The sequence below is a fragment of the Lepus europaeus genome, chromosome 4 (genome assembly GCF_033115175.1).
Source record: "Lepus europaeus isolate LE1 chromosome 4, mLepTim1.pri, whole genome shotgun sequence".
Lineage (NCBI taxonomy): Eukaryota > Metazoa > Chordata > Mammalia > Lagomorpha > Leporidae > Lepus > Lepus europaeus.
This window is the reverse complement of record NC_084830.1, coordinates 25,920,990-25,947,746: the sequence shown is the minus strand read 5'-3', so window position 1 is coordinate 25,947,746 and position 26,757 is coordinate 25,920,990. Positions and strand designations below refer to the sequence as shown.

The 26,757-nt window shown below is 40.4% G+C and overlaps 1 protein-coding gene across 1 annotated transcript in view; it reads right to left on the bottom strand.

The window, feature by feature from the left end:
- Positions 1–7,271: 7,271 nt before the first annotated feature.
- RAD21 (RAD21 cohesin complex component) overlaps positions 7,272–26,757 on the bottom strand; it is a 34,914-nt gene continuing 15,428 nt past the window's right edge. The window contains exons 5-14 of the mRNA XM_062188078.1: positions 18,961–19,067; positions 17,791–17,997; positions 17,273–17,398; positions 16,486–16,608; positions 14,591–14,814; positions 12,719–12,878; positions 12,078–12,223; positions 10,270–10,419; positions 9,512–9,595; positions 7,272–9,000 (exon numbers count right to left, since the gene is read on the bottom strand). Of these exons, the coding sequence (XP_062044062.1) occupies positions 8,809–9,000; positions 9,512–9,595; positions 10,270–10,419; positions 12,078–12,223; positions 12,719–12,878; positions 14,591–14,814; positions 16,486–16,608; positions 17,273–17,398; positions 17,791–17,997; positions 18,961–19,067 (1,519 nt within the window). The 3' untranslated portion in view covers positions 7,272–8,808. The remainder of the gene's footprint in view (positions 9,001–9,511; positions 9,596–10,269; positions 10,420–12,077; positions 12,224–12,718; positions 12,879–14,590; positions 14,815–16,485; positions 16,609–17,272; positions 17,399–17,790; positions 17,998–18,960; positions 19,068–26,757) is intronic.

Genomic DNA, 26,757 nt, shown 5'->3' with positions numbered 1-26,757 from the left:
CGGCTTTACCTGTTATGCCACAGCACCAGAACCAAGGTCTTTGTCTTGAAGCTTGGCATATCTCCTTTAATATCACAACATTTTCAAGAACAATTTGTGAAAAAAACTCACTTTTTGACAACATAAGTTATGCTTACATCAACATTGCAAGAATAGCATTTTTTCTTCATAATGTTAATTATAGTTATTACCCACTACTAGAAAGGTGTAATACAATGTTTTTAAGCAATGTGAAAAGTAGAAGAATAAATGGAATCTCTAAAACAATACAATTATGGCTTAGACTGTACTCATTTTTCACATCTGTTAGTAATATTAATAGAATTTATTCTCAGAAATGTTGGGTTAAATGAGATAGTGTATGAGACATGCTTAACATAGAGCTTGACCCACAGAAATTGACAAATTCTAATCATGATAAATATATTAAGTAGGCAATGTATTATTATATTATTGTCATGTGATTGTTCTTAGAAGTAACTATACCTAGGATCTTAACCAGCTGTAACTTTGACATAGCCAGTTTGCCTTGAGTATCACTCCAGCAACAAGTAAAGTGCCACTGAACAAAGATTTCAGGAAAACTAATGGTTGAAACAGCTTTTCTTCGCTCTTCCCTTGGCCCACCCTTTTGATGCTACTTTAAGCCATGAATACAGGGAAGAACCTGAACACACTAGGGACTTCCACATCTTTCTTTGTGAATAATTTTCCAAGGTCCTTTTCTTCCTACACTCTGAGGCCATCAGTGCATGTGAGAAACCACTGTGGCCATGGGTCACGCTGGGACAGCTCAGTCTTCCTGGAAGCAAGGCATGTATCAAACCAAGCTTGAACCAGTAGTTAGGAAAATGGTCCTAGGGGCCGCATTGTGGCATAAAGTCACTGCCTGCTATGCCAGCATCGTATCTGCACCCCAGTTCGAGTCCTGGCTGCTCTACTTCTGATCCAGCTCCCTGCCAATGTGCCTGGGAAAGCAGTGGAGGATGGGCTATGTGCTTGGGTCTCTGCACCCATGCGGGAGACCCAGAAGAAGTTCCTGGCTCCTGGCTTTGGCCTGTCCAAGCCCTGACCATTGTGGCCACTTGGGGAGTGAACCAGTGGAGGGAAGAGTCTCTTTCTCTTTCCCCACCACCCCTCTCTCCCCACCCTCCTCTCTGTAACTCAGACTTTCAAATAAATAAAACTTTAAACAAAATGAGTAAATGATCTTATTCAGGAAAGCAGAGTGGTTGAAATGCTTTTTTTTTTTTTTCCGCTTCCTTTTTTTCTAATCTGTTGACTATAAGGATCACATGTGATCCAATTAAATGTAGAATGCAGAAACAGTTACTGTTAGAGGAGCCATATTTGTTGGTGATCAGAAGAATGTACAGCAAACCGGGCAGAGGGAAGGAGAAAGACAAGGTGGTTTTTTATCCTATTACCTGATAACAAAACCAGAAATATTGCTTACTGTGTTACTTCTAACCTCTGACTGCTACTTTGGCTTTGTTTACTTATCTTCAGGCTTCCAAATAAACCTTACTATTTTTATTTAAAAAAATTTATTTAGGGGCCGGGGCTGTGGCGTATTGGGTAGAGCCACCGGCTGCAGTGCTGGCATCCCATATGGGTGCTGGTTCAAGTCCTGGCTCCTCCACTTCTGATCCAGCTCTCTGCTGTGGCCTGGGAAAGCAGTGGAAGATGGTTCAAGTCCTTGGGCCCCTGCACCCCCATGGGAGACCCAGAAGAGGCTCCTGGCTTCGGATTGGCACAGCTCCGGCCATTGCAACCACTTGGGGAATGACCAGCAGATGGAAGACCTCTTTCTATCTGCCTCTCCTCCTCTCTCTGTGTAACTTTTAAATAAATAAATAAGGGGCCGTCTCTGTGGCACAGGGGGTTAATGCCCTGGCCTGAAGTGCCAGAATCCCATATGGGCACTGGTTCGAGACCCAGCTGCTCCACTTCCAATCCAGCTCTCTGCTAAGGCCTGGGAAAGCAGAAGATGGTCCAAGTGCTTTGGCCCCTGCACCCACATGAGCGACCCGGCAGAGGCTCCTGGCTTCAGATTGGCACAGCTATGGCCATTGTGGCCAACTGGGGAGTGAACCAGCAGATGGAAGACCTCTCTTTCTCTCTCTCTGCCTCTCCTCTCTGTGTAATTCTAACTTTCAAATAAATAAATCTTTGGGCAAAAACCCAAATAATAATAATAATAATAATAATAATAATAATAATAATAGAAGGATAGCCAAGGTTAAGCTCCAGGAATGAGTATTTAAAAGAAAATTTATTTGAAGGACAGAGAAATAGAGATCTACTGCCCAGTGGTTCATTTTCTTCATGCTGTTCAGAGGATAATAGCAGCTAGTAAATTCTCTAAGTTCCTATCTCCCAAGCCATTCCAAATTTATTTAGGCGGACACCACTGAAACAACAGAAACTACCAGATTTGCGTGATTAGAGAAGTTGCATATGAAATGTTATCCCCTGCTCTACCATGCCCCGAGATCATAATGAAGTCTAAATGAGGTAATATATGTGCATAGACTTTGCAATCTGGAAAGTTCCACAAATGCAGTTACAACAACATAGCTTTCCCTATAAGAGTGACAATATTTGATGAAAATAATTTTAGGACTTAATCTGAAAGTCAACATGAAGAAAATGACACTGGTATTTCTTTTTTTTCTTTCTTTCTTTTTTTTTTTTTGACAGGCAGAGTGGACAGTGAGAGACAGACAGAGAGAAAGGTCTTCCTTTGCCATTGGTTCACCCTCCAATGGCTGCCGCAGCCGGCGCACTGCGCTGATCCGAAGGCAGGAGCCAAGTGCTTATCCATGGGGTGTAGGGCCCAAGCACTTGGGCCATCCTCCATTGCACTCCCTGGCCACAGCAGAGAGCTGACCTGGAAGAGGGGCAACCGGGACAGAATCCGGTGCCCTGACCGGGACGAGAACCCGGTGTGCCAGCACCACTAGGTGGAGGATTAGCCTGTTGAGCCACGGCGCCGGCTAACACTGGTATTTCTTGGAAAACAAGATTTCATACCAATAATTGTTGGAGAGTCCTAGAATCCCAAAGCAAGTATTTTCCTGTATTTTATCACCCATTTAAAGTCTAAAGGTTCAGAACTGGTTAATGAATCAGTCAAATCTGGGGCCCTTGTCCGTTTGTTCTGATCCAACCATCTCTACGAGGTAGGTTTTGATCCAATTCTACATAGAGCTACACAGCCCATGGTCAGACAAGGGCTCTCCTTGGTGGCCCTTGAAGGGATGGGCAGCTGATATTCCATCTGCTGAGAGAGAAATTATTCTCTCTCCCTTGTCAGTTTTTACCCTTGTTTCTTAAATGCAAAATGACAAGTGTTTAAAAGACATGAGAACTCACAACTCCACTATTAGGACCAATATCCGCAGATACTGGCTTCATAGGAATTATTCTACTTTGTTACTTAACCATCAGTCATGCTGAATCCAATGAAAGTGTATCACGCCCACTGGGCCAAACTCAGAATTTCTGTGGCTGCTTTGTTTATCCCTGTAGATGTAACTATGTCCTGGGCTTTGGGCCCTTTCATATAACACGCTGGAGACTGTCAGCAGCTGGGATAATTACAACAGAATATGAGACACACCCCCACCTCATCCCCACCTCACCACCTCTGGCCAGATGCCTTCTGGAAATGTCCCAGTTTGCTCAACTTGGAAAGCTTCATTCCATTCTTTGAAGCATGATAGGTAAGGACTTCCTCTGTGGGACTTTGGAGAAATGAGGACAGTCACACGTGGCTAGGTGGTTCTGCTGTTAGACAAGTCTTCCAAAAGCTACGGTCAAATAGTCTACAGCAGTAAGTGAATTATAGCTATTGTGATGTTCCACCCAAGAGCAATGAATAAGATATTGTGGAAATAAAGAAGATGGGTGAATGGTTTCTCTGAGGGAATGGAGGGTGGTTTACTTCTGAGAGTGTATCTTGATTCTCTTGGACTTACCAAAATGGTTTGCTCTAGGAGGGCACGTGGCGATGTCCGTTTTGGTTGTCAGTACACCTAGCACCAGAATCCTTCCTATCTCAGGGTGAAACAATAAATATCTGGCCTGGAAACAGCTGACACAGAGCAGGAGCCAGGCATGATGCTATGTACTTTCCTTGGCTTGGGTTATTTAATATTCACAGGGGTCTTATGAGTGTTAGAGAAGTTAGGTCATTGACTACGGTTTCTAGTCAGAGGAAGGGGTGACACTGAACTTACCTACCTCTAATTCCAGTCTTGTGTTCTCAGCCATTGGGCCAAACTCCCTGTTAGAGAAAAGCTCTGCTGTGATTATCCCTGCCACTTATCACCTATCTTTTGGAGCCCTTTCATAACACACAGGAGACTGTCAACAGCTAGGGTGACACTACAGGTCATGAATACCCCTCCCCCGCTCCCGGTCAGATGCCTTCTGGAAATGTCTGTTCAACTTAGATTCATTCCACTCTTGAATTGTAGAATTTCCCACTCAAAAGGTTACGGCCAATTGAGAACTAATTAGACCTAGAGCATAAGTGGGAGCTGAAAAGAGGGGGGCACTTTCTCCCATCACTCAGGGCTCCAGATGCTGGCCAAAACAGATGGCATCTCCAATGGTAAGACTAAATTCTAGTATGTGAAAATGTCAGCTGGGAATTGCCTGCTTGTTATGAATGCAGGTGCCTGGACCAACTTTCGGTTGGATAAGTTCTATCATCCGAGAATCCTTGTCTCTGGATGAAGTATTTCTCTCTAGGCTTATGATTTCCCAGTTGTGCTTCTCAGAAGACATTTCCATTAGGTAGGGAATGCTTATGCAGGAGTGACTGTACTATGCACTTGGAGGCATCACCTAAAGCATGGATAAGGATTCCCCCTGTGGTCCTTGGGAGAAATGAAGACTTTTTCTTTTTTAAATTAACATATTTGACAGAGTTAGAGGGAGAGAGATTATCTTCTTCCCACTGGCTCACTCCCCAAATGGCTCCAATGGCAGGGGCTGGGCCAGGCTGAAGCCAGGAGTCCAAAACTCTATTTGCATCTCCCTAATGGGTGGCAGGAGCCCAAATACTTGGGACATCTTCCACTGCTTTTCCCAGGCCTTTAGCAGAGAGCTAGATGGGAAGTGGAGCAGCCAGAACATGAAAACAGAGTCCATATGGGATGCCAGCATTGCAGGTGGTGGCTCTACCTGCTGTGACACATCACCAGCTCTAAGACAGTATTATTATTATTTTTTAATAAGTGTATCTTTCTATTTATTTGAGAGGAGAGGTACAGAGAGAAAGGTTTTCCATTTGCTGATTCACTCCCCAAATGGCTGCAATGGCCAGTGCTGGGCAAATCCGAAGCCAGGAGCCAGGAGCTAGGAGCTTCTTGCAGGTCTTCCACACAGGTATAGGAGTCCCAGCATTTGGGCCATCTTCCATTGCTTTCCCAGGCCATAAGCAGAGAGCTGGATTGGAAGAGCAGCATCCAGAACACAAATCGGCACCCATATGGGATGTCAGTGCCACAGGCAGAGGCTTAGCCTATTACAGCACATTGCCGGCCCCAAGACACCGAATTCTTACATAGGAAGCAGCCAGCCTGTAGCATCTGAGGCAATGACAGACAAGAAGCCAGGCAGCCTTGCTGTGGTGGCACCATAGCACTGCTTTCCTTGCAGCCCTCACAGCCGACTCAATGGAGGCTGCAGACCTGAGTGAGGCTGAAGAACTGGACCTGTCTGCAGATAGGTGACCCTCATGGTGTTGAAAACAATCTTGTGTCTCACAATTAAAAATTGGACTTACATACACAAATCACTCAAGAATCTTCTACTGGTTTCCCAGGCCACAGCAGGGAGCTGGATTGGAAGAGGAGCAGCCAAGAACCAGCGCCCATATGGGATGCAGGTGACACAGGCAGAGGATTAACCTACTGTGCCAGTCCCATCTTTTAAATCTTAGTAAAAGCTTTATCATCTGAGAATCCTTTCTTTTTCGATATCACCTAGATACTTTGGCATGACATGGTATTCTATGCTGACATCAGTTAGTTTCATATTAATTATAGTTCTTTTCTAGTCTATCTGAATTTGGGCTTGACTGGTACTTAAAACTGGCTTTCCTTTTACAAACAGAATTAATCTATTTATGCTTAATGGACATCAAGGTTTAAATCATAAACTTAGTATATTAAAGCTCACAGAAGGACTAATCAGTGGCTTGAATGTCAAGGGCAGTACTTGTCTAGCTGCTGAACACTTGGTTTTCCAGTAGGCTTCTCAGCTCTATCCAGGAAACCTACAGTACCTGCCCACTCACCTAGCTGGTTTAGGGTTCATACACCTAAACATACACCAAAAGGTGTCACAGTTCAGGAAGGCACTTCAAAAAGTCTGTGTAAACATCAAATTACAAGAGGTTTTAGGATAAAAACTTGAAATCCAGTGTTTTTATGATAACAGAAAATCTTCTATTCCACTGATTGACTCTTCATATGTCCACAGCAGCCGGAAATGGGCCCAGGCCAAAGCCAGTAACCTCGAACTCCATCTGGTTCTCCCAGGTGAGTGGCAAAGATCTAACTACTTGAGCCATCACCTCCTGCCTCCCACAGTGCCCAATACGAGGAAGCCGCATCAGGAGCCGAGCAAGAACTCCAGCATGGGATGCAGGTGTCTCAACTGCTGTACTAGGCAATTTCAGGGATCTTCGTCTCAAGGCTTCCTTAGCACCAGCACACTCTAAGACACGTCATACCGATCATACATTTTTTTTTTTTTTTTTTTTTTTGGACAGGCAGAGTTAGACAGTGAGAGAGAGACAGAGAGAAAGGTCTTCCTTTTCTGTTTGTTCACCCCCCAAATGGCTGTTACGGCCGGTGTGCTGTGCCGATCCGAAGCCAGGAGCCAGGTGCTTCCTCCTGATCTCCCATGCAAGTGCAGGGCCCAAGCACTTGGGCCATCCTCCACTGCCTTCCCGGGCCATAGCAGAGAGCTGGCCTGGAAGAGGAGCAACCAGGACAGAATCTGGCACCCCAACCGGGACTAGAACCTGGGGTGCTGGCGCTGCAGGCAGAGGATTAGCCAAGTGAGCCGCGGTGCCAGCTTCAGATCACATAGTGTTTAGAGTCCTTCATGTTTCAGTCTCAGATTGTTTAAAAAAAAAAAAAAGCATTTAACTTACAAGGATAATCATTCTAAATGAGTCTGGCTATGCTAACTTTCCAAGTTAGCTTTTTCATGGGAAACATCACCAATTGAATAAACTAATACTGTAATATTTACAGCTTATAACACAACTTTTATTAGAAAAGTTATACATAACATAGCATTAACTATTTTCAAGAACAATATTAAACCCAATAGGCAACAAAAACCAGACTAACAAAATGTGTAACAAGAAACTAATGACCTTTCTATAATCAAACATTCAATTATCTACAATGTCTTTTTACAAAGGGGGAAAATTCCATGGTTTACAGGCACATCATATGGAAATTAAAGCTGCAATAGCAATTTTATACAATTACCATTCTCAAGAAACTCAATCATTAAAACAGTAATTACGAGTTCACAAATTTAAAACATTTCACATAGTTTTAAATTATTGGGTATACACTGAAGTCTGTGTTTCAAAAAGTGATTTCCCACAAAAGTGCCAACACTTAAGCTAGAACTTTCAGTGTAATTTTTCCCTAAAAAGTTAAAACATATTTTGATAATCACAATAGTCACATAATTTCTGGTGCTATCTGGTCTGTTAATAAAAGCTTTATTTAGATGTGTTTTTCACTTAAATTATAGGAAACCAGACACAGGATTTCAGTTGCAAAGCCATTAAAATAAAAGTTCCAAACACCGGAGTGTGCAGCACTGGAAAAAGATCAGTACTAACTTTTATAATAAATATCACAGAAGCCATTAGTTTTTACAGCATTGTCTGCTAAAAGGTTAAGTCAACCACATGTATAATTTCCCATCCATCTGCCCTTTTGGTAGGCAAATCAATTTCTATTTTCATGATCTGAATATGCAAACAGATATATCCACGCATCTTTTTAAAAACTCTTGATTTATAGCTCCTGGAACATTATAAATGTTTCCTATGGTCGTGTGACTCTGAAAAGTTTTGTCTGCTCACTCTGGAGCATTCCTAAAACTACAAACTCCAGGATACCAAAGTTCATAAAAGACTTAACTGGAATGATTCACAAAATAGAACACTTTAAACCGAGTCAGTCTTATCTTCTTATAGCTGACAGGGAGCAGCCACAGCACAGTTTCACATACACCTTATTACGGAATTAGACTTTAAAATGTATCTCAAGATGACCTTGGCTGTTTCAGGTACTATTCCTACGTACAGTGTTTGACAAGACAACTGCCGTTGTTACTGGTGATGGGAAGGCTTTTTTTTTTTGTTCCTGTCAAACAGTCTTCTTAAACTGTCAGGCATTCTTTATAGATAGGTTTTCCTTTTCAATGTAGTGATGGAGAACTAATATAAAAATTATGACTGGTACTCAACATTAGTACATGCACCGATATTGCACACGTGTGATCTGAACTGTTTGAAATAGTCTTCTGGGGCACTGTTTCCTCCATCAGCACAAATGTAACCATATAAAGCAGTTTCCTTTAAAGATGAAATTGTTAAATTTAACATAATAGGAAAAAAAATGAAGAGAGAAAAAGGCAGAGACTTTTTGTACAGACAAAAACCTAAATTTTCTTGAAAGGTTTTGTGTGCCCTACACATGGGGGCAATTTGTATGCACTAGTGAAATAAACACTAGCTATAATGCTTCTACCTCCTCAAATAATATGGAACCTTGGTCCAGGTGTTGCGATGATGTCACTGTATGGTTCCTCTTGTGTCAGCTCAATAGCTTGTTGTTTTTTAAGAACCAAAAAGCTGTAGAACTTTGCTGCAGCTTGCTTTCTGTTCGTGTTTCGACATAATTCAAGCAAACTGATAGATTCAGCTCCAGTTTTAGCAAGAGCACGCTGCAAATAAAACCAGAGGTGACACATTAACTTAAAAAGGATGCCAATAAAAGTGAACTATATATTTCGTTGGTACTGTTGATGAACATTTTGAAGATCATACAATGGGGGTATATCAATAATCTAAAGAAGTCTAAGAAACAAGCAAATTATTCTGATGTATTAAAATAACTCATTCCTTTTTCTATCTAATGTGATATACATAGTAACATCTTCTTTGTGTTTGGTTCATTAAGGCCCAGGGTTAAGTGACATCTGATTCTGTAGCACGATCCAACAAATTTAAATATTTTAATACACTGATTTTGCTCAACCAAAAATATGAATGTAGACTATTCAAGAGAACTATTACCACAGTTCTTCTCAGGATAAACACAGGAAAAATATTCTAGATGCTGGCCTAAAATAGTTTACTTAATTAAAATGTCTTTTTAAAAACTTCATAAAGGTAGGGTTTCTGGTGATAACACCTTAACTTCTCTTTGAAGGAACGAAGATGACACTGACATACCTGAAGGCCATGGAGCATCTGTTGGGTCCTTTTGTTCCACCTTCTTTCTTCCTGATCCTGATCACCGCCCAAAGCATCTTCATCCTGAATGAAAATGAGCCCCCCAAAAAGGTCACAAAACTCCTTTGCTTACTATTAATATTTAAGCAACATTATCTTTTGCAGAAAACATTTGCCTAAATGTATGATTCTACATTGGTTTAGAAGGATATATGTAGTCCACAGATTGCTGCCAGTCATTGCAGCTTTTCATTCCTGGCTCATTAAGGAATTTATATGAGAATGGAAACTGTGCCACTGAGAGTGCTTTTTATTTCAATATATGTAGGTGATTGCTATTCTGGTATACTGAAAAAGAAATCTGATTCCCAAAGCACAAGCCTTCCCTCAGTCATTTTTAAGCTAGTCATGTTATTACTCAAGTTTAAAATAAAAACAGAAACAAAATCCAGAGAAGAGGTTATGCTAGAGGCAGAGAATCCTCACAGCAGTAAAAGTTAACCATTGATCTCTGATAAAGCTAGAAATCAGTATAGTTCCTTTACAAGGCCACAGGAATTCAATGAGTTACATAACACAGCAGAAAACTGATGTTTACTGATTAGCTATACTGCTAAAAATTTGGTTAAATCTGGCTTGGATTTAAACACTTTGATGCTCAATATTTATTAACCTCTAATATGAAATCTTCGCTGAAGACTCGCTGAAGATGTTAGCGAAATCTGAAATGAGATTTTATCTAATCCGTATCTCATTACCTCCTCTTCTTCATCATCTTCTTTCTCTTTTTCTTTCTCCTTCTCCTTCTCGGGCAGAAGTTCTAACTCAGGGATTAGCTGACAGATATTTGGAGGTTCTTCAGGGGGAAGCTCCACAGGTGGTATTTCCATCTGCTCTACCTGCTGAGGCTTCAAGTAAGAAAAAAGGGCAATGTTTTTTAAATATGAAAATACACAGTTCGCTGAAGTTTGGTAGAAGGAAAGAAATACTGGAGTTACAGTGCCCTTCTGCCCCTAGTACATCTCTTTATTTTATTGTAAAGCTGTAATACCGAGGTAATTTACAAAGAAATTAATGATTACTTTACCCTAAAAGATAAGTGTCTCATTTTTGTATCTTTTAGGAATTAAGTACTGAATAGGTCTATGTGAGAATTCTACAAACACAAAAAGAATTCTCTCTAGTAGCATTTAAAAAAATTGGCAAAATTAAAAATGGTCTTTAGCCCAGGACTATAAACTGTTACTACATAAAACTATCTTATTAGACTGTAAGTTAAAATCATAAGCTTTGACTCTTAATAAAAGTCATGGAACTCTTTATTATTAGAATGAGACTCTCTGGGCTGTCTCCTGCATTTCCTTTCTCTTAGGCTTAGTATATGTGGTTTGGAACATGAAAAAGTAAAAAAGAGATTTTTACACTTTGTGTTTCTGTGTGGGTACAAACTCTTGAGATCTTTACTAATTATATACTGAATCGATCTTCTGTATATAAAGATAATTGGAAATGAAAAAAAAAAAAACAACCTGGTGTTAAATTGGAAATGGCATAGAAAATTAATTAATTTTTTAAAAAAATATTATGTAGGATCTCTGTCTTTAATGTGCTGTACACTCTTATTTAATGCTATAACTAGTACTCCAACAGTATTTTTTTTTTCACTTTGTGCTGCTATATGGGGGCAAACTGTTGAAATCGTTACCTAATATATACTAAACTGATCTTTTGTATATAAAGAGAATTGAAAATGAATCATGATGTGATTGGAAGGGGAGAGGGAGCGGGAAAGGGGAGGGTTGTGGGTGGGAGGGAAGTTTTGGGAGGGGGAAGCCATTGTAAGCCATAAGCTGTACTTTGGTAATTTATATTCATTAAATAAAAGTTTAATTAAAAAAAAAAAGTTCTAGAAAATGTAAAAAAAAAAAAAAAAGAAAAGAAATGACCAGGAAAGTGGTATTTGAGTCACCTACTCTGCGTACCTGTTCCCATTCCTGAGCTCACACAGAAAAATGTTCCCACTGACAACTCCTTACCACAAGAGGGCATAGAGAACTAGTTCTTAAAATGTGCAAAAACTATTCTATTGTCATCTCTTGGAGGCACCAAAGGTTACCCAAAGCCTCCCTTTGCTCAAATTTATTCAATTGGAAGCCACAAAACAAACCCAACTACTTCCCTGTATTAGTTTTCCTATCCTAGCTGAACTTAATGTCAGCCAAAGTGAAGTAGCCACACAGTGTTACTTTTTTTTAGCAGATTATTAATAAAATTACCTAAAATTGTCTCATATTAGATATGCAGGAATATTTGCTAAGAATAAAGCAGAACCAAATTGGACTCAAGGATTATACATTAGCTAAAGTTGCTCACTTTGATCACCAAAGACTATTCAAAGACAAACTGCGGACTCCTAGAATATCTCCCACTTACAGCAACTGTGTTTGTATCCTAAGTTGCCTTTATTCTGGACCCATTTTCTGCCTAAACCACCACACTTCAAAAGGCTCCTTAAAGACTACCTGCTATTGACTGCATAGCTTGATGCATGCACTTGCTTACTTACAGGTACCACAGGCTCTGGGTCTACTTGTCCAGCTTTCCGCTTAACTCCCTGAGGTGGGGGTGGGGGCATGGCTGACTCGTCCACATTTGTTCTGCTGGTCTCCATTGATTCCTGGAGGCGGCTTGGCTCTTCCATAATGGGTTCATCTGCAATTTGAAGAGGAGACTTCAGTTATATAATTTTGAACACTATGTTGTAAGCATTTACTTTTAGAATACACTAACACATAGGTCCTTTCTCTAATGAAGAAAGGCAGCCTCAATTTTAGGTTGACAAAGATGACTCAATTTATACAAAACCTAAAAGGTAGCAAGGGTCTTAAAAGTAAAGTCGAATGTAGCATGATCCTTTAGTAAATTATCACTCAGTCCTGAACCTCAAGTCTTTCCAAAGACAGTAAGCTTTCTTATGAGGGGATTTAAAAAATCTGGCACATAAAATTTCGAAATACACACTTCAGTGTCCTGTTAATACACACTACCCATGAACTTAAAAAGACAAATTAATCGGATCCAATGCATGTCCCTGCCCAAAAATTTTAAGTATACTCTTTCATCTTGACTTTTTACTTTAGCAATATAAAGGTAAACTTTAAGTCAAATATTTAAATTGCAACATGGAACTATTCAAACAGAACCAACCTATAACATCACGCTGCTGATGTTGCTGCTGCTGGTCCTCTCTAGGAACCTCTGGATTTTCAAATTCTTTGAGGAACTCATCCAAATTATCCGCCTCTCCTCCTTTCCTCCTTTTCCTAAGGTCTTCTGGTACAAGTGGTGTAAGACAACGTGTAAAGAGCTATATAAATAAGACAAATCAAATATAACATTATCTACAGTAAATGAAAACACCATTGACATTGAGCTTTCATTAAGAATTGTAATCATTGTACAGCATACATAACTTAGTAAGATTTTAACTTTACATCTTATCGTCACTCTTAATCCCATCTTAAACTGATTTCTAATACAGGTTTTTAAATTCTAAATGCAGCAATTTTAGAAAAGCTGAAAATAAATTTTTATTCATTATCTCTACTAAGATTTTTAATTTGTAAGCAGTTTATCTTCATATTACAAACTTAGTATTCAACCGAACTTGGCATCAAACCAGTCTTATACTATGCTTTTTTTTCATTTAATATATGGTAGCCTTAAGTACTATTTAACATATTTTTAATGGATACATAATATTCTACCAAGAATGTGTTTGTGTATATATCACACATGAAATGTGGCTCAACTTTCTTAGAATTTTAGGGTTCTCATTACTCTATCTGTAGATAAAATATCATCAACATATCTACACAAGTGGTTTCCCCCCATTTTGAATTAATTTCTAACAAAAATTTCTAGTGAGTCTACTGAATCAAAGAATATCCTAAGGACTTTCACAGGGCCTATGGGGGGGTGGTGGTGGTGGAGATTCTCATCAAGTCAAAACGATTTTCTTTCAGGAAAAGTAGAAAACCTCAAAAAATACAGATTTGAAGCACAGTATACATTAAGTTAATATATTAGTTCTTCACTCTCCTATAATTAACTATTAAACATGTAGGTGTCACCACCATATTTTAGATGAGGTTATATACTCAGCATACTGTAAGAAAGGTATCACATAGTTGACAAACGCTTGATCAAAAATGATTCAGGAAATAACCTAAGTGTCCATCATGTGTTGAATGGATTAAAAAAAAAGTACATATACTACTCAGGCATGAAAAATGACAAAATCTTGTGATCTGCAACAATACAGAAGAACCAGAAGTCATTTTAAATAAAATAAGCCAAGCACAGAAAGACCAATACTGGGTAAGCTCATGAAAGTTGAGTATAATGGTGGTTACCAGAGAATGCAGAGAACAAGGGCAAAGGAGAGGTGGGGAATATGCACTAAATTAGTTTGGTAGGATTAAGAAGTTCTCCCTGATCTGTGGTAACTAACAGTACCTAAATGGTTATCTACAGAAGTGAAACTGACACTTTGAGATGCGAGGATTCTGAATAGCTCTTGTCTCAACTTTTGAGGAAGTTTATTTTTTTTCCTTACTATATGTTGAACTCTTTACTTAGTATAGAGTTAATCTTATGTGTATACAGACCTTGGTAAAAAAAGTAAGAATGGGAATGGAAGAGGGAGGGCAGGATGGTAAGAAATCACTGTGTTCCTAAATTTGTATTTATGAAATGCATGAAGTTTGTATACCTTAAATAAAAGGTTTCTGGGGGGAAGAAAAAGTAAATACAAATAAGGATATGTATCATTCATTTTTCTAAATATGAAAACAACACTAGAAGAAAGGATTTTGAATGTTTTCATCATAAAAGAATGATAAATATTTGAGGAAACAGGAATTTTTACCCTGACTAGATTACACTACCTGTACATGTATCAAAACATCACATTGTAGCCCATGAATGTGTATAAATTTGTGTGTAGTTAAAAGTTTGAGATTTTTTCTAAGTGCTAAAATGTATTTGAAATAAAAATAATTCTGCAAACTCTACTACCTTTAGTAGTCTGTTATTCCACAGAGGCTGAGCAGGTAGAGAAAAAAGTTTTTCTACTCCTCCTGTCTCTTTCCACATCATCAACTTCTTGGTGGGTGGTGCCAAGTCCAGAGTCGTAACAATGTCAGAGTAATCACTAAGTTGGGCTCTAATTGTTTTGCTATCCAACTCTTTGACACTGTCAACAATTAGCTTCCTCTTCCTCTTGGCTTTTGTTTCTTTGACTGGAATAAAACAAAGCATAAGGTCATTTTCTTGAGAGGTCAGCATGGAATACTTAGCTACTAGACCTGGCATGACTATCTCCTCTGCTTTGTAAAATACTTAGTTTATCTGGCATATATTAAGCCTTCCATAAATGGATGCTAATACTGTAACTCTTATTTAAAAAGCTGTAATTCAACTATGGCACTTATATGGGCCAAGTCCAGTCAGATGGACCTGAAACTCCACCCTAGACACTTTTCCTATGTTCCTTTCTAGTCTTTGTGGCTTTATAAAGTAGATAAGGCATTACCTCAATTTTTTAAGAAGCAGAAATGATGGTAAGTTTTTATATATACAACATTTGTACTTCTTGAAGATTAAAAAACACTAAAGATATTATACAGTGAGAATCCTCTCTCCAGCTACTGAGTTCCCTCTCCTAAAAGTAGAAGCTGAAGTTCTTACAATGGGCAAAGCCTGGCTATCTCATTTTACTTAATGCAACACCTTATCCAGACCTACCCTTTACCTTTTTTACAGTTCTCTGTATTATGTCACTTTTCAAAGTCAAATAGTTTACTTAATAACTGTGCTTCTGTAATTATTTGAGTTCCATAAGGATACAGATTCTTTTAGTTCCTAAAAAGAACCAGGCTTTGACCCGGCATTGTAGCACAGTGGGTTAAGCTGCCACCACCTGTAATGGCAGCATCCCATATAAGTACCAGTTCAAGTTTAGCTGCTTCAATACCAATCTAGTTCCCTGTTACTGTGCATGATATTGAAAGCAACAGAAGATGACCCAACTGCTTGGGCCCCTGCCACCCAGGTGGAAGACCCCGATGAAGGCCCAGTTCAGGCAGTTGTAGTCATTTGGGGAGTTAAACAGTAGATGAAGCTCTTTCTCTCTGTGTGTAACCACTATTCAAGTAAAATAAACAAATCTTAGGGGCAGGGGTGGTGCTGTGGGGTGTAGGTGGTGGTGGGGAACGAAACCCAGGCTCAAAATAAGCATTTTTTAGAGACCAGAGGCTGAGGTCACAATTTTTGGTGACAAGTTATTCTAAGTAGGAAACCCAAAAAGTTGGTCAGTCTTGCACTAAACTAAAAACCATGTCTTAAATTATTTTGTAGCTGGTTTCACATGTTCTACTCCGTTTCCTTAAATCATCTAGAAATTTTAAAATACACATCCTGACTTTACAGATCTTAAATTGCCTCTTACTGAAGAGCAAGTACCCAATTCAACAAGTTTTGCAATGCTTTTAAATAAGCACTAAAAGAATAAATTACCAATTTCTATTTTGGTATTTCAAAGGTTTTATATAAAGCATTTTGAGGTTTTCCCAGACTGTTGCACATTATATTGAATCCAGAAATTTGGAAGGTAACAGATTAGCCATTGTTGCACTTTATTTTCAAATGCCCTGCAATGTTTTGCAACTGTTATACATGTGAGCCACTAACATCTTGGAACTCCGAAAGACCAATATACACGCTAGCAGAAAGCTTGTTTTGTACCTTTATATTTCACAGCAAATTGTATATTCTACAAAATACTCAAATTGTAAACTCTGAGATGACAAAGCAGCTTAGTTACCTCCAATATCAGCAATCTTGTGGACAGGCAAGAGCCAGGACTAGGACCTTATGTTTTATGGCTTATAAATAAAGGTTTGTTTGCTCACCAGTGATATCAATAGGTTCCAGAGCAAATGCTTCTTCTTCATTTGGAACAAGTGTTGTTTGATCAGTCATAGTTGGCATTGGTTCAACAGGATCCACTGAATCAGGACTGTCAGGCCCACCCACTATTAAAAAAAAAAGGTCACAAAAGTTTGGGTATACAACACATATTCTACAAATGGGAGAAAAAGTTTCTCCATGAAACTGAAAGAAACCCCATGGGTATTAAAAATACAAAAAAAAAAAAAAAAAAAGATTTTACTTCTGAGAAAGTTCCTCCACAGTCAAACCCAAATGACAAAAAAGGGATAGGGACACAGGGTTAAACATAGAACATGATACATAATCAGTCATGGGCACTGGAGTCAAGGTAGGACTTGCAGTTTGAGACTTCAATGATAAGTATCTTTTTGGGCCGGCGCTGTGGCTTAACAGGCTAATCCTCCACCTTGCGGCGCTGGCACACCGGGTTCTAGTCCCAGTTGGGGCGCTGGATTCTATCCCAGTTGCCCCTCTTCCAGGCCAGCTCTCTGCTATGGCCCGGGAAGGCAGTGGAGGATGGCCCAAGTGCTTGGGCCCTGCACCCGCATGGGAGACCAGGAGAAGCACCTGGTCCTGGCTTCGGATCAGCGAGATGCGCCGGCCACAGCGGCCATTGGAGGGTGAACTAACGGCAAAAAGGAAGATTTTTTCTGTCTCTCTCTCTATCCACTCTGCCTGTCAAAAAAAAAGAAGTATCTTTTTGGATGCCATATAACCATCCCCAGAATGCTAATATGAAATGCTTACTTGATACGTTATCATCCTCATCCATATCATCATGTGCAGGCTGTTCCGGCAACATCACTCCTGTCTCAGAGAGGGCAGGAGGATCGTCAAAGATACCACCATCATTATTACTAATGAGCTTGTCATCTGAAATAGGGAATGTAATATTTAGGTATAATTTGAAAATGCAAAAAAAAAATTTTTAAAAAGCAGCCAATTACTTAAACAATAATTTAAATCTGTATTCAATTTGCATGTTTCTCTTCAACACAGTGTAGATAAGAACCATCTACAAAAAAATTTTCATTTATTTGTATATTTTAGCTCATATAAAATATTTCAGATACTGGATATAGCATCTTTAAAACAATTAGGTATTACACCAACATTTTTAGCTAGTTTTACAGAAAACTTTCAATGAACCAAATGATCACAATTCATACAAATGTACATAAATTCAAGACCCAGAATTAGCAACTTCTCCAAAACGTCACCACTCAATAAAGAAATGTTGTAATTACCACTTTGTCATGACCTACCCAATATTCCACCATCATTTCCTTCTCCAAAATTATCATCCTTATATTGGTCTTCATATTCTAAATGGTTAATTTTCTCATTCAAATTGCTGGTGCTCTGTTCAGGTTCTAATAGGAGGTTGGAAGCATTATTGCTTCCCAACATGTCGTCATCCTCAAAAGCACTGCCTTCTCTCATTATCTCACGATCATCCACTCCAAAGTCACCTAAACAAATTTTAGTAAGCCATGAAAAAGGTTAAAAATATCACTGTTACAAAAGACATTAGCTAACAATGTATTACAATTATGATGCTACATTTGCTTCCTAAAGTCTTACTTATCTTCAAATATTAAAACATCTAGTACCTAAATCTTATGAATTAATTCTTAAATTATACATGGCTATTAACTCTGGGGCATGACTAGCAAATTCAGACTTCAATCCAAATTGAGGTTATCCTATGGTAGATAAACCTAAATATTTGTTATATTAATAGCCAGACTTAAAACTTCTTAGGTATTTTCATCAAGAGAAGAATCTGACTTATTACCAATTTTAAATAACTGCAGTTTCTGAGTAGCAGATTAGTTTAAAAGTGAACATTAGTGGGGCCGGTGTGCTGGCATACTAGGTTAAGCTGCTACGTGCAACACTGGCATCCCATGTGAGTGCTGGTTCATGTCTTGGCTGCTTCACTTCTGATCCAGCTCCCTGCTAATGTTCCTGGGAAAGCAGTACAGGATGATAAAAGTGATTGGGCCTCTGCCACCCATGTGGGAAACCAGGATGAAGTTCCTGGCTTCCACCCTGCCCAACCCTGGACTCTGGCCATTTGGGGAGTGAACCAGCAGATGAAGATCTCCCTCTATATAACTTTCAAGTAAATAAATATACCTTTAAAAAAAATGAGCACTGTTTTTACTAGTGGGACTTTTCACACAAATCAAAATACAGTTGTATTACCCTATGCAGAGCAGGAGCAGACAAAGAATGAGCTGTTAAGTTTGGTGCACAAATGGAAACAATGTTTAATACACTGACAGCAAGGGAAACTGTTTTCTTGATGAAAATTAACTAGACTTACAAGTCCATTAATATGAATATAACATATGTCTGGTTTTCTTTTTAAAATGCTAGCAGTGTCACAAAATAACTACAGTATTATGACTAGAATTTGTTTCTCTTACCAAAGTCATTTTCTTGAAGGATACTGATGTTTCCAACTTCTTCCCTCATGGTTATCTCTTCCACTCTACTCTGGTTCAGGCTGAATTGTTGGGCCACATCGATGTCACTTTAAAAGAAGTTCAAATACACTTTAGTCTGAAATTTCACTTGCACATTCTGAAAATATATTAATTCTCTCTTTAAGGAAATGACATAATACAACTTATAAATTATTAATTTCATACACAAATTCCAAAACAATGCAAGACTGTGAATAATGTCAAAGTTGATTTGAATTTACATTTTGAAAACCATCAGTGATCAACAAGCAAAATATAGTAGGCTTGGGGCCTGCACTGTGGTGTAGTGGTTAAAGCTACTGCCTGCAGTGCCAGCATCCCATGTAGGCGCCAGTTCAAGTCCCAGCTGCTCCACTTCTGATCCAGCTCTCTGCTAGGGCCTGGGAAAGCAGTGGAAGATGGCCCAAGTGCTTGGGCCCCTGCACCCGTGTGGAGAACTGGAAGAAGTTATTGGCTCCTGGCTTCGGATTAGCACAGCTCCAGCCGTTGCGGCCAACTAAGGAGTAAACCAGCGAATGGAAGACCCCCCCCCCCACCTCTCTGCCTCTCCTCTGAGTAACTCTTTCAAATAAATAAATATTTTAAACAAATTTATAATAGGCCAAAATTTACCAGGCAAAAATATATGTTACAAAGAAAAAAATATGAAATGATGGGCTAGGTAAGCACAGGTTTTCATCAGGTTCCTGCAACTGACAGGCTGTGTCAACTCTGAAGTTCCTTGGCTTTTCTAAGACTCAGTTTCTCCAACAAGAATAACCTCATATAGTTTTAAAATATGAAGTAAAAATATGAAATGTTGAATGCCAATCTGGAATACTATTTGCCAAATCCTGAAGGTAAAAAATTCAAAACAAATTACTAACTTTGTTCAGTAAATAAAATGCAAGGAAAACACAAAAGGACTACCATAGTCTGAGGAGACTTAAGAGAGACAGCAATCAAATGCAATCTGCAGTCTCCTGTAGCCCCAACTCAAAAGCGGCTAGGGATAAGCTTATGTGCCAAATGGGGGCAATAAAACATGGATGGGATATTACAGTAAGGAATTACTAGTAAATTTTAAATGATGTACTGTATTATGCTTTTAAAAAATTGTTCATTTCTAGAGACAAATATTGATGCATCATAGATGAAATAAAACCTTTTGTTATTTAATCTAAAAATAATCCAGTAGAGTTCGGAGGTAAATTGGAGGACTATAAATGAAATAAAATGGTTAAGGGCCACTGCTGTGGTACGGTGGATTGAAGCCCCAGCCTGTAGCCAGCATCCCATATGGGCACTGGTTTGAGTCCTGGCTGCTCCACTTCTGATCCAGCTCTCTGCTTATGGCCTGGGAAAACAGTGGAAGATGGCCCAAGTCCTTGGGGCCCTGCACCCATCTGTGAGACCCGGAAGAAGCTCCTGGCTTCTGATTGGCTTAGCTCCAGCCGCTGCAGCAACCTGGGGAGCAAACCAGTGGATGGAAGACCTCTCTGTAACTCTTTAACTCTGTAACTCTTTCAAATAAAAAAAAAAAAAAAAAAAAAAAATCTTAAAAAAACCCAGATTGGCTAAATAATAATTAAATAAGGTAAATAATTGGGAGCCAACACTGTGCTGCAGCGGGTAAAGCCACTGCCTGCAGTGCTGGCATCCCATGTGGGTGCCGGTTTGAGTCCCGGCACTCCACTTCTGACCCAGTTCTCTGCTATGGCATGAAGGAGTAGAAGATGGCCCAAGTCCATGGGCCCCTGCACCTACGTGGGAGACCCGGAAGCTCCTGGCTTTGGATTAGTGCAGCTCTGGCTGTTGTGGCCAGTTGAGGAGTTAAACAGTTGATGGAAGACCTCTCTCCCTCTCTTTCTCTCTCTCTCTCTCCCTCTCTGTGTATCTCTTTCAAATAAAAAAAATTAAATAATAGTTATATGCAGTTTATAATACTAATCTCTTTACTATTCAATGTGTTTAACAATTTCTATGATGAGGGTTGGTATGGTATAGTGGGTTAAACTGCCAACTACAACACCAGCATCCCACACAGGTACTGGTTACACTCTTGACTGCTACACTTCTGATCCAGCTCCCTGCTAATGACCAGGGAAAAGCAGTGAAGATGGCTCAAGTACTCGGGCACCAGCACCCACTGAGAGACCAGGATGAAGTTCCTGACTTAGGCCTGGCCCAGCCCTGGACATAGCAGCAATTTGAGTGAACCAGTGGATGGAAGATTCGTCTCTAACCCCTTCTCTAACTCTGCCTATCAAAATACATATATACATCTTAAACAATTTTTCTAAAGTGTAGCAGGTTAATCTTCTGCCTGTGGCACCAGCATCCCATATGGGCGCCAGTTCTGGTCTCGGCTGCTCCTCTTCCCATCCAGTCTCTGCTATGGCCTGAGAAAGCTGTAGAAGATGGCCCAAGTGCTTGGGCTCCTGCACCTGTGTGGGAGACCCAGAGGAAGCTCCTGGCTTCGGATCAGCACAGCTCCAGCCATTGTGGCCATTTGGGGAGTGAACCAGCGGTTGGAAGATCTTTTTCTCTGTCTCTTCCTCTCACTGTATGTAACTCTACCTCTCAAATAAATAAATAAATCTTTAAAAAAATATCTTTTTAAACAAAATGACGGAAGTATAAGGAGGGAACAGACATTTGGTTGGCAGTTAAGCCACTGCAGTCCCACATCAGAGTGCCTATGTTTGATTCTCAGTTCTGATTCTTAATTCGATTCCTACCAGTGTAGACTCTGGCAGCCAAAAGGTGATGTCTCATGTAACTGCCTCCCTACCACCCATGTGGGAGACCTGGTTATATTCCTGGCTTTTGGCTCAGCCTAGCTCTGGCTATTGTGGGCATTTGAAGAGTGAACACCAGGGGCTGATGCTGTGGCGCAGCAGGTTAATGCCCTGGCCTGAAGCGCCGGCATCTCATATGGGCACTGGTTCTAGTCCTGGCTGCTCCTCTTCCCATCCAGCGCTCTGCCATGGGCTGGGAAACCAGTAGAAGATGGCCCAAGTCCTTGGGCCCCTGCACCTGCCTGGGAGACTGCGAAGAGGCACCTGGCTCCTGGCTTCGGATCAGCGCAGCTCCAGCCATTGCGGCCATCTGGGGAGTGAACCATCAGATGGAAGACCTCTCTGTCTCTACCTCTCTCTGTAACTCTTTCAAATAAATAAAATAATAATAAAGTAAAAGAGTGAGCACCAGCAGATGTGAGCTTGGTCCTGCTTGTTCTCTCTTGCAATTAAACAATCAAACAAATAAAAGTACAAGGGGAGAAAAAAACTAGCCCAATAGTGCCTAGCACTAATTACCATATACACATATGGGGCTGCTGCTCGTGATGTTGGCATCCCATACAGTAGTTATGGTTTGAATTCTGGCTGCTCCATTTCTAATCCAGCTGCTTGCTAATGTGCCTGTAAACAAAGAAGATGGGCCAAATACTTGGGTCCATGAAACCCATATGTGGGAGTCCAGAATGGAGTTCCTGGCTTCTGGCTTTTGGGTTGGCATAGCCCTGGCCACTGTTGCTTTTCAAATAAATAAAAATAAATCTCTGGGCAAAAAAACCATACAATATCAAAATAGGTCACAAATTTACACTAAATACATGCCACAGATCATCCCAAAAGCCAGAAAAATTTGTATTAAGGTAAATGGGGTGTGGTATAGAAAGTTTTTTGGTTGTCAAATAGGCTACTCCATCTCTTGAAAAGTTTTAGTCACAGTCCCAATTGTGGGTGATTCTGGAGCCCAACGTAGGACCTGAACGCATAAGGTGAACAAGGGTGTGTGTGTGTGGGGGGTGGCAACCCCCTCTGCTAGGTGAAGAGTACCTTTGTCTCTGCAGGAACCCCCACTGTGCACTGGCCCCAATCCCTCTCTGCAAGTGAAGAGGGTACCTGTCTCATTTCTAGGGACCTCTGACGCGGTTGTGGGTTCCCCATGTAGACATGGTGAAAAAACGGCTCTCTACATTTTCTAACTTTGCTTATCTTTCTGCATTCCACCCTGTCCCTTATGTAAGTAACCAGCCAGGCTGCAGGCTGGAGAAAAGGAACGCTGGGTTTGGGTGTGCTCACCCTGCAGAGTGTGCACATGTGGACCTGCACTGGCTTCCTGCCAACACGCAAAACCTTGTGGAGGAGGGGGCATTTGTGCACGGTGTCAGCAGCGGACACTCCAGTGGCTTCAACCTGGACTACAATCAGTGCCATGGCATCCTGCGCTTCTAACTCCGCACGCTTGCCTGGGACCTGCACTTTTGCCATGGGCCACCATGCAGGAGGGGGCAGTGTCCGCTCCAGCATGTCCAGCCCTGGCTCTACCAGCACCTACATGGACCTGCTGCTGCCAAATTTGGACAGAGATGAGAAAGATTTTCACAGAGGGCTAGCTTCTAAGTATTCTAAATTCATTGTAATGTGTTTTAAAGACAATTTATATGTTTTCTGAGATTAAAGCTCTAAAAAAAGATTGAGAATTTTGGCTACATTCCTGGGCTTTTCATTTTCAAATCAAGTATGCTTTCAACTGTTAATTCTGGGTATGGAGTACTGTTTTGGTTGCCTGGAAACATGTTAGCATCAGGGAGGTGGAGTGTCAAACATAGTGGATGCTCCATTTTCCACCATGAGGATGGGCAACAGAATCAGCCTCAAGATGGCAGCCCCCACGGTCTGCAGGTTCAGCACACCTAATAGAGTGATATATATAAATATATACATATTATATGTATTACAAAACAAAAATTGCTTGGTCAAATGTTAAAGGAATTATAACTAATGCAATGTATCCATGTCAAATGCTTAAGGATAATCATGCTTGCAAAGAGCTGCTTCTGTTTTCATCTTCTCAGGTCCTACAAAGAATCTGTAAAGCTGTATAGCTCGGCATGTAGGATACAGACTTACACCTAGCCAGGGGATCCCAAATCCCCTTGGGCTAGATGGTAAAAATTAACATCTGAAGTGTTAAAGTGATCATATTAGATAGGATTAATCATATGGATAGGATTAAGTTTTAAAGTGGTCATATAGATAGGATTAAGATTTAAAATGTTCATATAGATGGGACTGTTAACGTGATCATATTAATAGAATTAAATGTTTACTGCTAATAAACAGAATTAAAGAGGAGTAAATGCTCCAACATGGGAAGCAGTCCATAGAGCAGACTCACAGAATGGCAACTGCTCTAAGCAGCACTCAGTAACCTCAGAGTCAGCCCTTAAAGGCATTCTGGTCTGGCTAAAAAGGCCCACAGGAGCATTTCAGGCGTGAAACGCCAGGACACTTGTGTAAAAAGTGACCCTACATGGAGAACCTCCCTGGGTGAAACTCCAGTGGAAAGAATTAGTCATGTGCTTTTCTCTGAAGAGAGGAGAGATCTGAAGAGAGGAGAGAACTTCCACTTTGCTTATGGCTTTGTCTGATTCAAAAGGTTTTCACAGCCTAGGCAGCTCATCTCAAGAGTCTTGGGTGATCACTGACGTCATGCATAAGTGTTAAAATTGTTAAATTAACAACAGGAGTCACTGTGTACTACCTTCCCATACAGGACCTCTGTCCTCAAAGAGTTACAGTATTAACATTAATGGTAAAATTCGTTACCCAAGATTTACCTTTAGTGTGAAGTATTCTTATGTGTCATAAGCTCTAGTTATGTTTAAGTGTTAAATTCCATTGCCTGCATTCTTAGGCATTTTTTTAAAGTTTATTAAGTGCCTCAAATGTGAACTCTTGGACCCAAGTCTCTGTGAGATTCCTAACTTGTATGTTTTAACATAAGGTCAAATACAGAGTACACATTGGTTAAAGGCCTCAGGACTACTAATCAGACAATTATTTCACTGCCCCTTATGTGCTAAACCTTTGCCTAAGGGACAAGTTCTTCTGTATCCCACTAAACCCAGAATCTGGGAAAGCAAGGATACAGAATTTCCCCAAACAAAACTCAGGTTCCTAAACTAGAGGTAGATTTCCTGGGATATGTTCTAACTCCAGAAAAGTGTGCTCTTTCAATCAAAAGAAGGGAAGCTATTTTATATATTTATGGTCTTCATTGACTAAAAAGGCATATAAAGATATTTCTGGAAACAGCAAGATTCAGTGGAGTATGGATTCCAAGATTTGGATTCCAAGCTTTAGTATACAGCTTTAAAAAGCACTGATGAAGACAATGCTGGAAAGGGTAGCTACAAAAGTTGTTCCAAATTAAGGAGCTTCTAACAGAAACTCCAACATTGGGAATTACTGATGGCATGATTCTATGGAATATGGATTCCAGGATTTGGATTCTAAGCCTTTGTATTTGTTTTAAAAGGCCCTGACACAGACACACTGTGCTGGACAGGGGAGCTACAGAAAAGTGTTCCAAGGAATTAAGGAGCTTTTAACAAAAGCTCCAACATTAGGAATTCCTGAGTAAGCCATTCATATAAAGATCCTCTTCAGATCAGTTGCAGCTTAAATGAAAGGGACTTTACCAGGTGCTTACAGAGAAGTGAAATTAGGATTAAACGTCTACCTCTTAAGTCTTCACAGGTGAACTAAAAAGACATGTCTGGTTGTTCCTGTTAGCCAGTCAGAGATCTTAAGCAAAAGATAAGTAAAGCCTTTGCTTTCCTCACATCAAGACTTGTGCTTGCCTCCTCTTTTGATTCTCTCTGGGAACTGTTACTGACAATGAAACTCCTAATGTGTTCTTCTATTGTAATGTTCTATGCTTAAACTAAATGGGTTTATAATCTATCACCACCCACTATCTGGGAGTCTGTAAGATATGTTCCTTTCATCTTAAAGGGGCACTCCAGTTGCAACCGATCTTGTTCCAGTTTTGCTTATGCTTATGCTAATAAACTAGCTTACATGGTTCAGAACTTGACTTCTGGGAATAACTGACCATAGAGGGTACACACACATTGGCGATGACCGAGACTGCTCCAGCTCACAAAGCAATTCGTTTGATGAGATAGAGAATTCCAGACCCAGGAGAGGCAGGGCCTGCACTATGGCCCTCATAAACAGGAAGCAGCTACAGAAGATGTGATGATTCTATGCCCTTCAACATCTTTTTAGGATTAAGGGAATGGAGTCTCTGAAGGGAGAATGATGTAGGCAAGTATATAGGATTAGGTTTGTGAGCTGAAAGACTACACCTTCACCATGCCCCCTGTGTGATCCCATGCTCCTCCCTGACCACACTTGTGCACCCACCTGCCAATCAGAACACAGTGGGCTCAGCCCCTTTTCCCTTCTTTTTCCTCCCTGTCTTTAATCCTCACACTAGGCGCTCTTCAAGTTAACCCAAAGCTTATTGTGGGTTTCGGCTTGTTGCCTGTCCCACTAAGCAGGGTCACATCCGCCCTAAAACACAGCGGGGAGATGTGGGTGATCTTGTACTTGCCTGCCTAGCCCATGCAGGTTAGCCTGACTGCTGGCAGGCTGCAGATGCTCTAGGCACATTCCCCGCCCCCACCTTCTGCCAATCAGGTAAACTGCTCCCAGGTGTAGCCCAGGTCCATCAGGAAAGCTACTAGCCTACTTTGACCTTCTAGCTGACTGGAGAAGCACCAATATCAGCTTCATCCTATAGAATTAGTATTGCCCTGAATTAGTTATAGTTACACTCCTTCTGCCTGCCCTTTAAAAGGTGTGCTTGGTCGTTAATAAAGCAGACATGTTCACCGAAACTTGTCTCCAGTGCTTCTTGTTAAAGAACGCTAAGTCCCACCACGACGACAGTGTG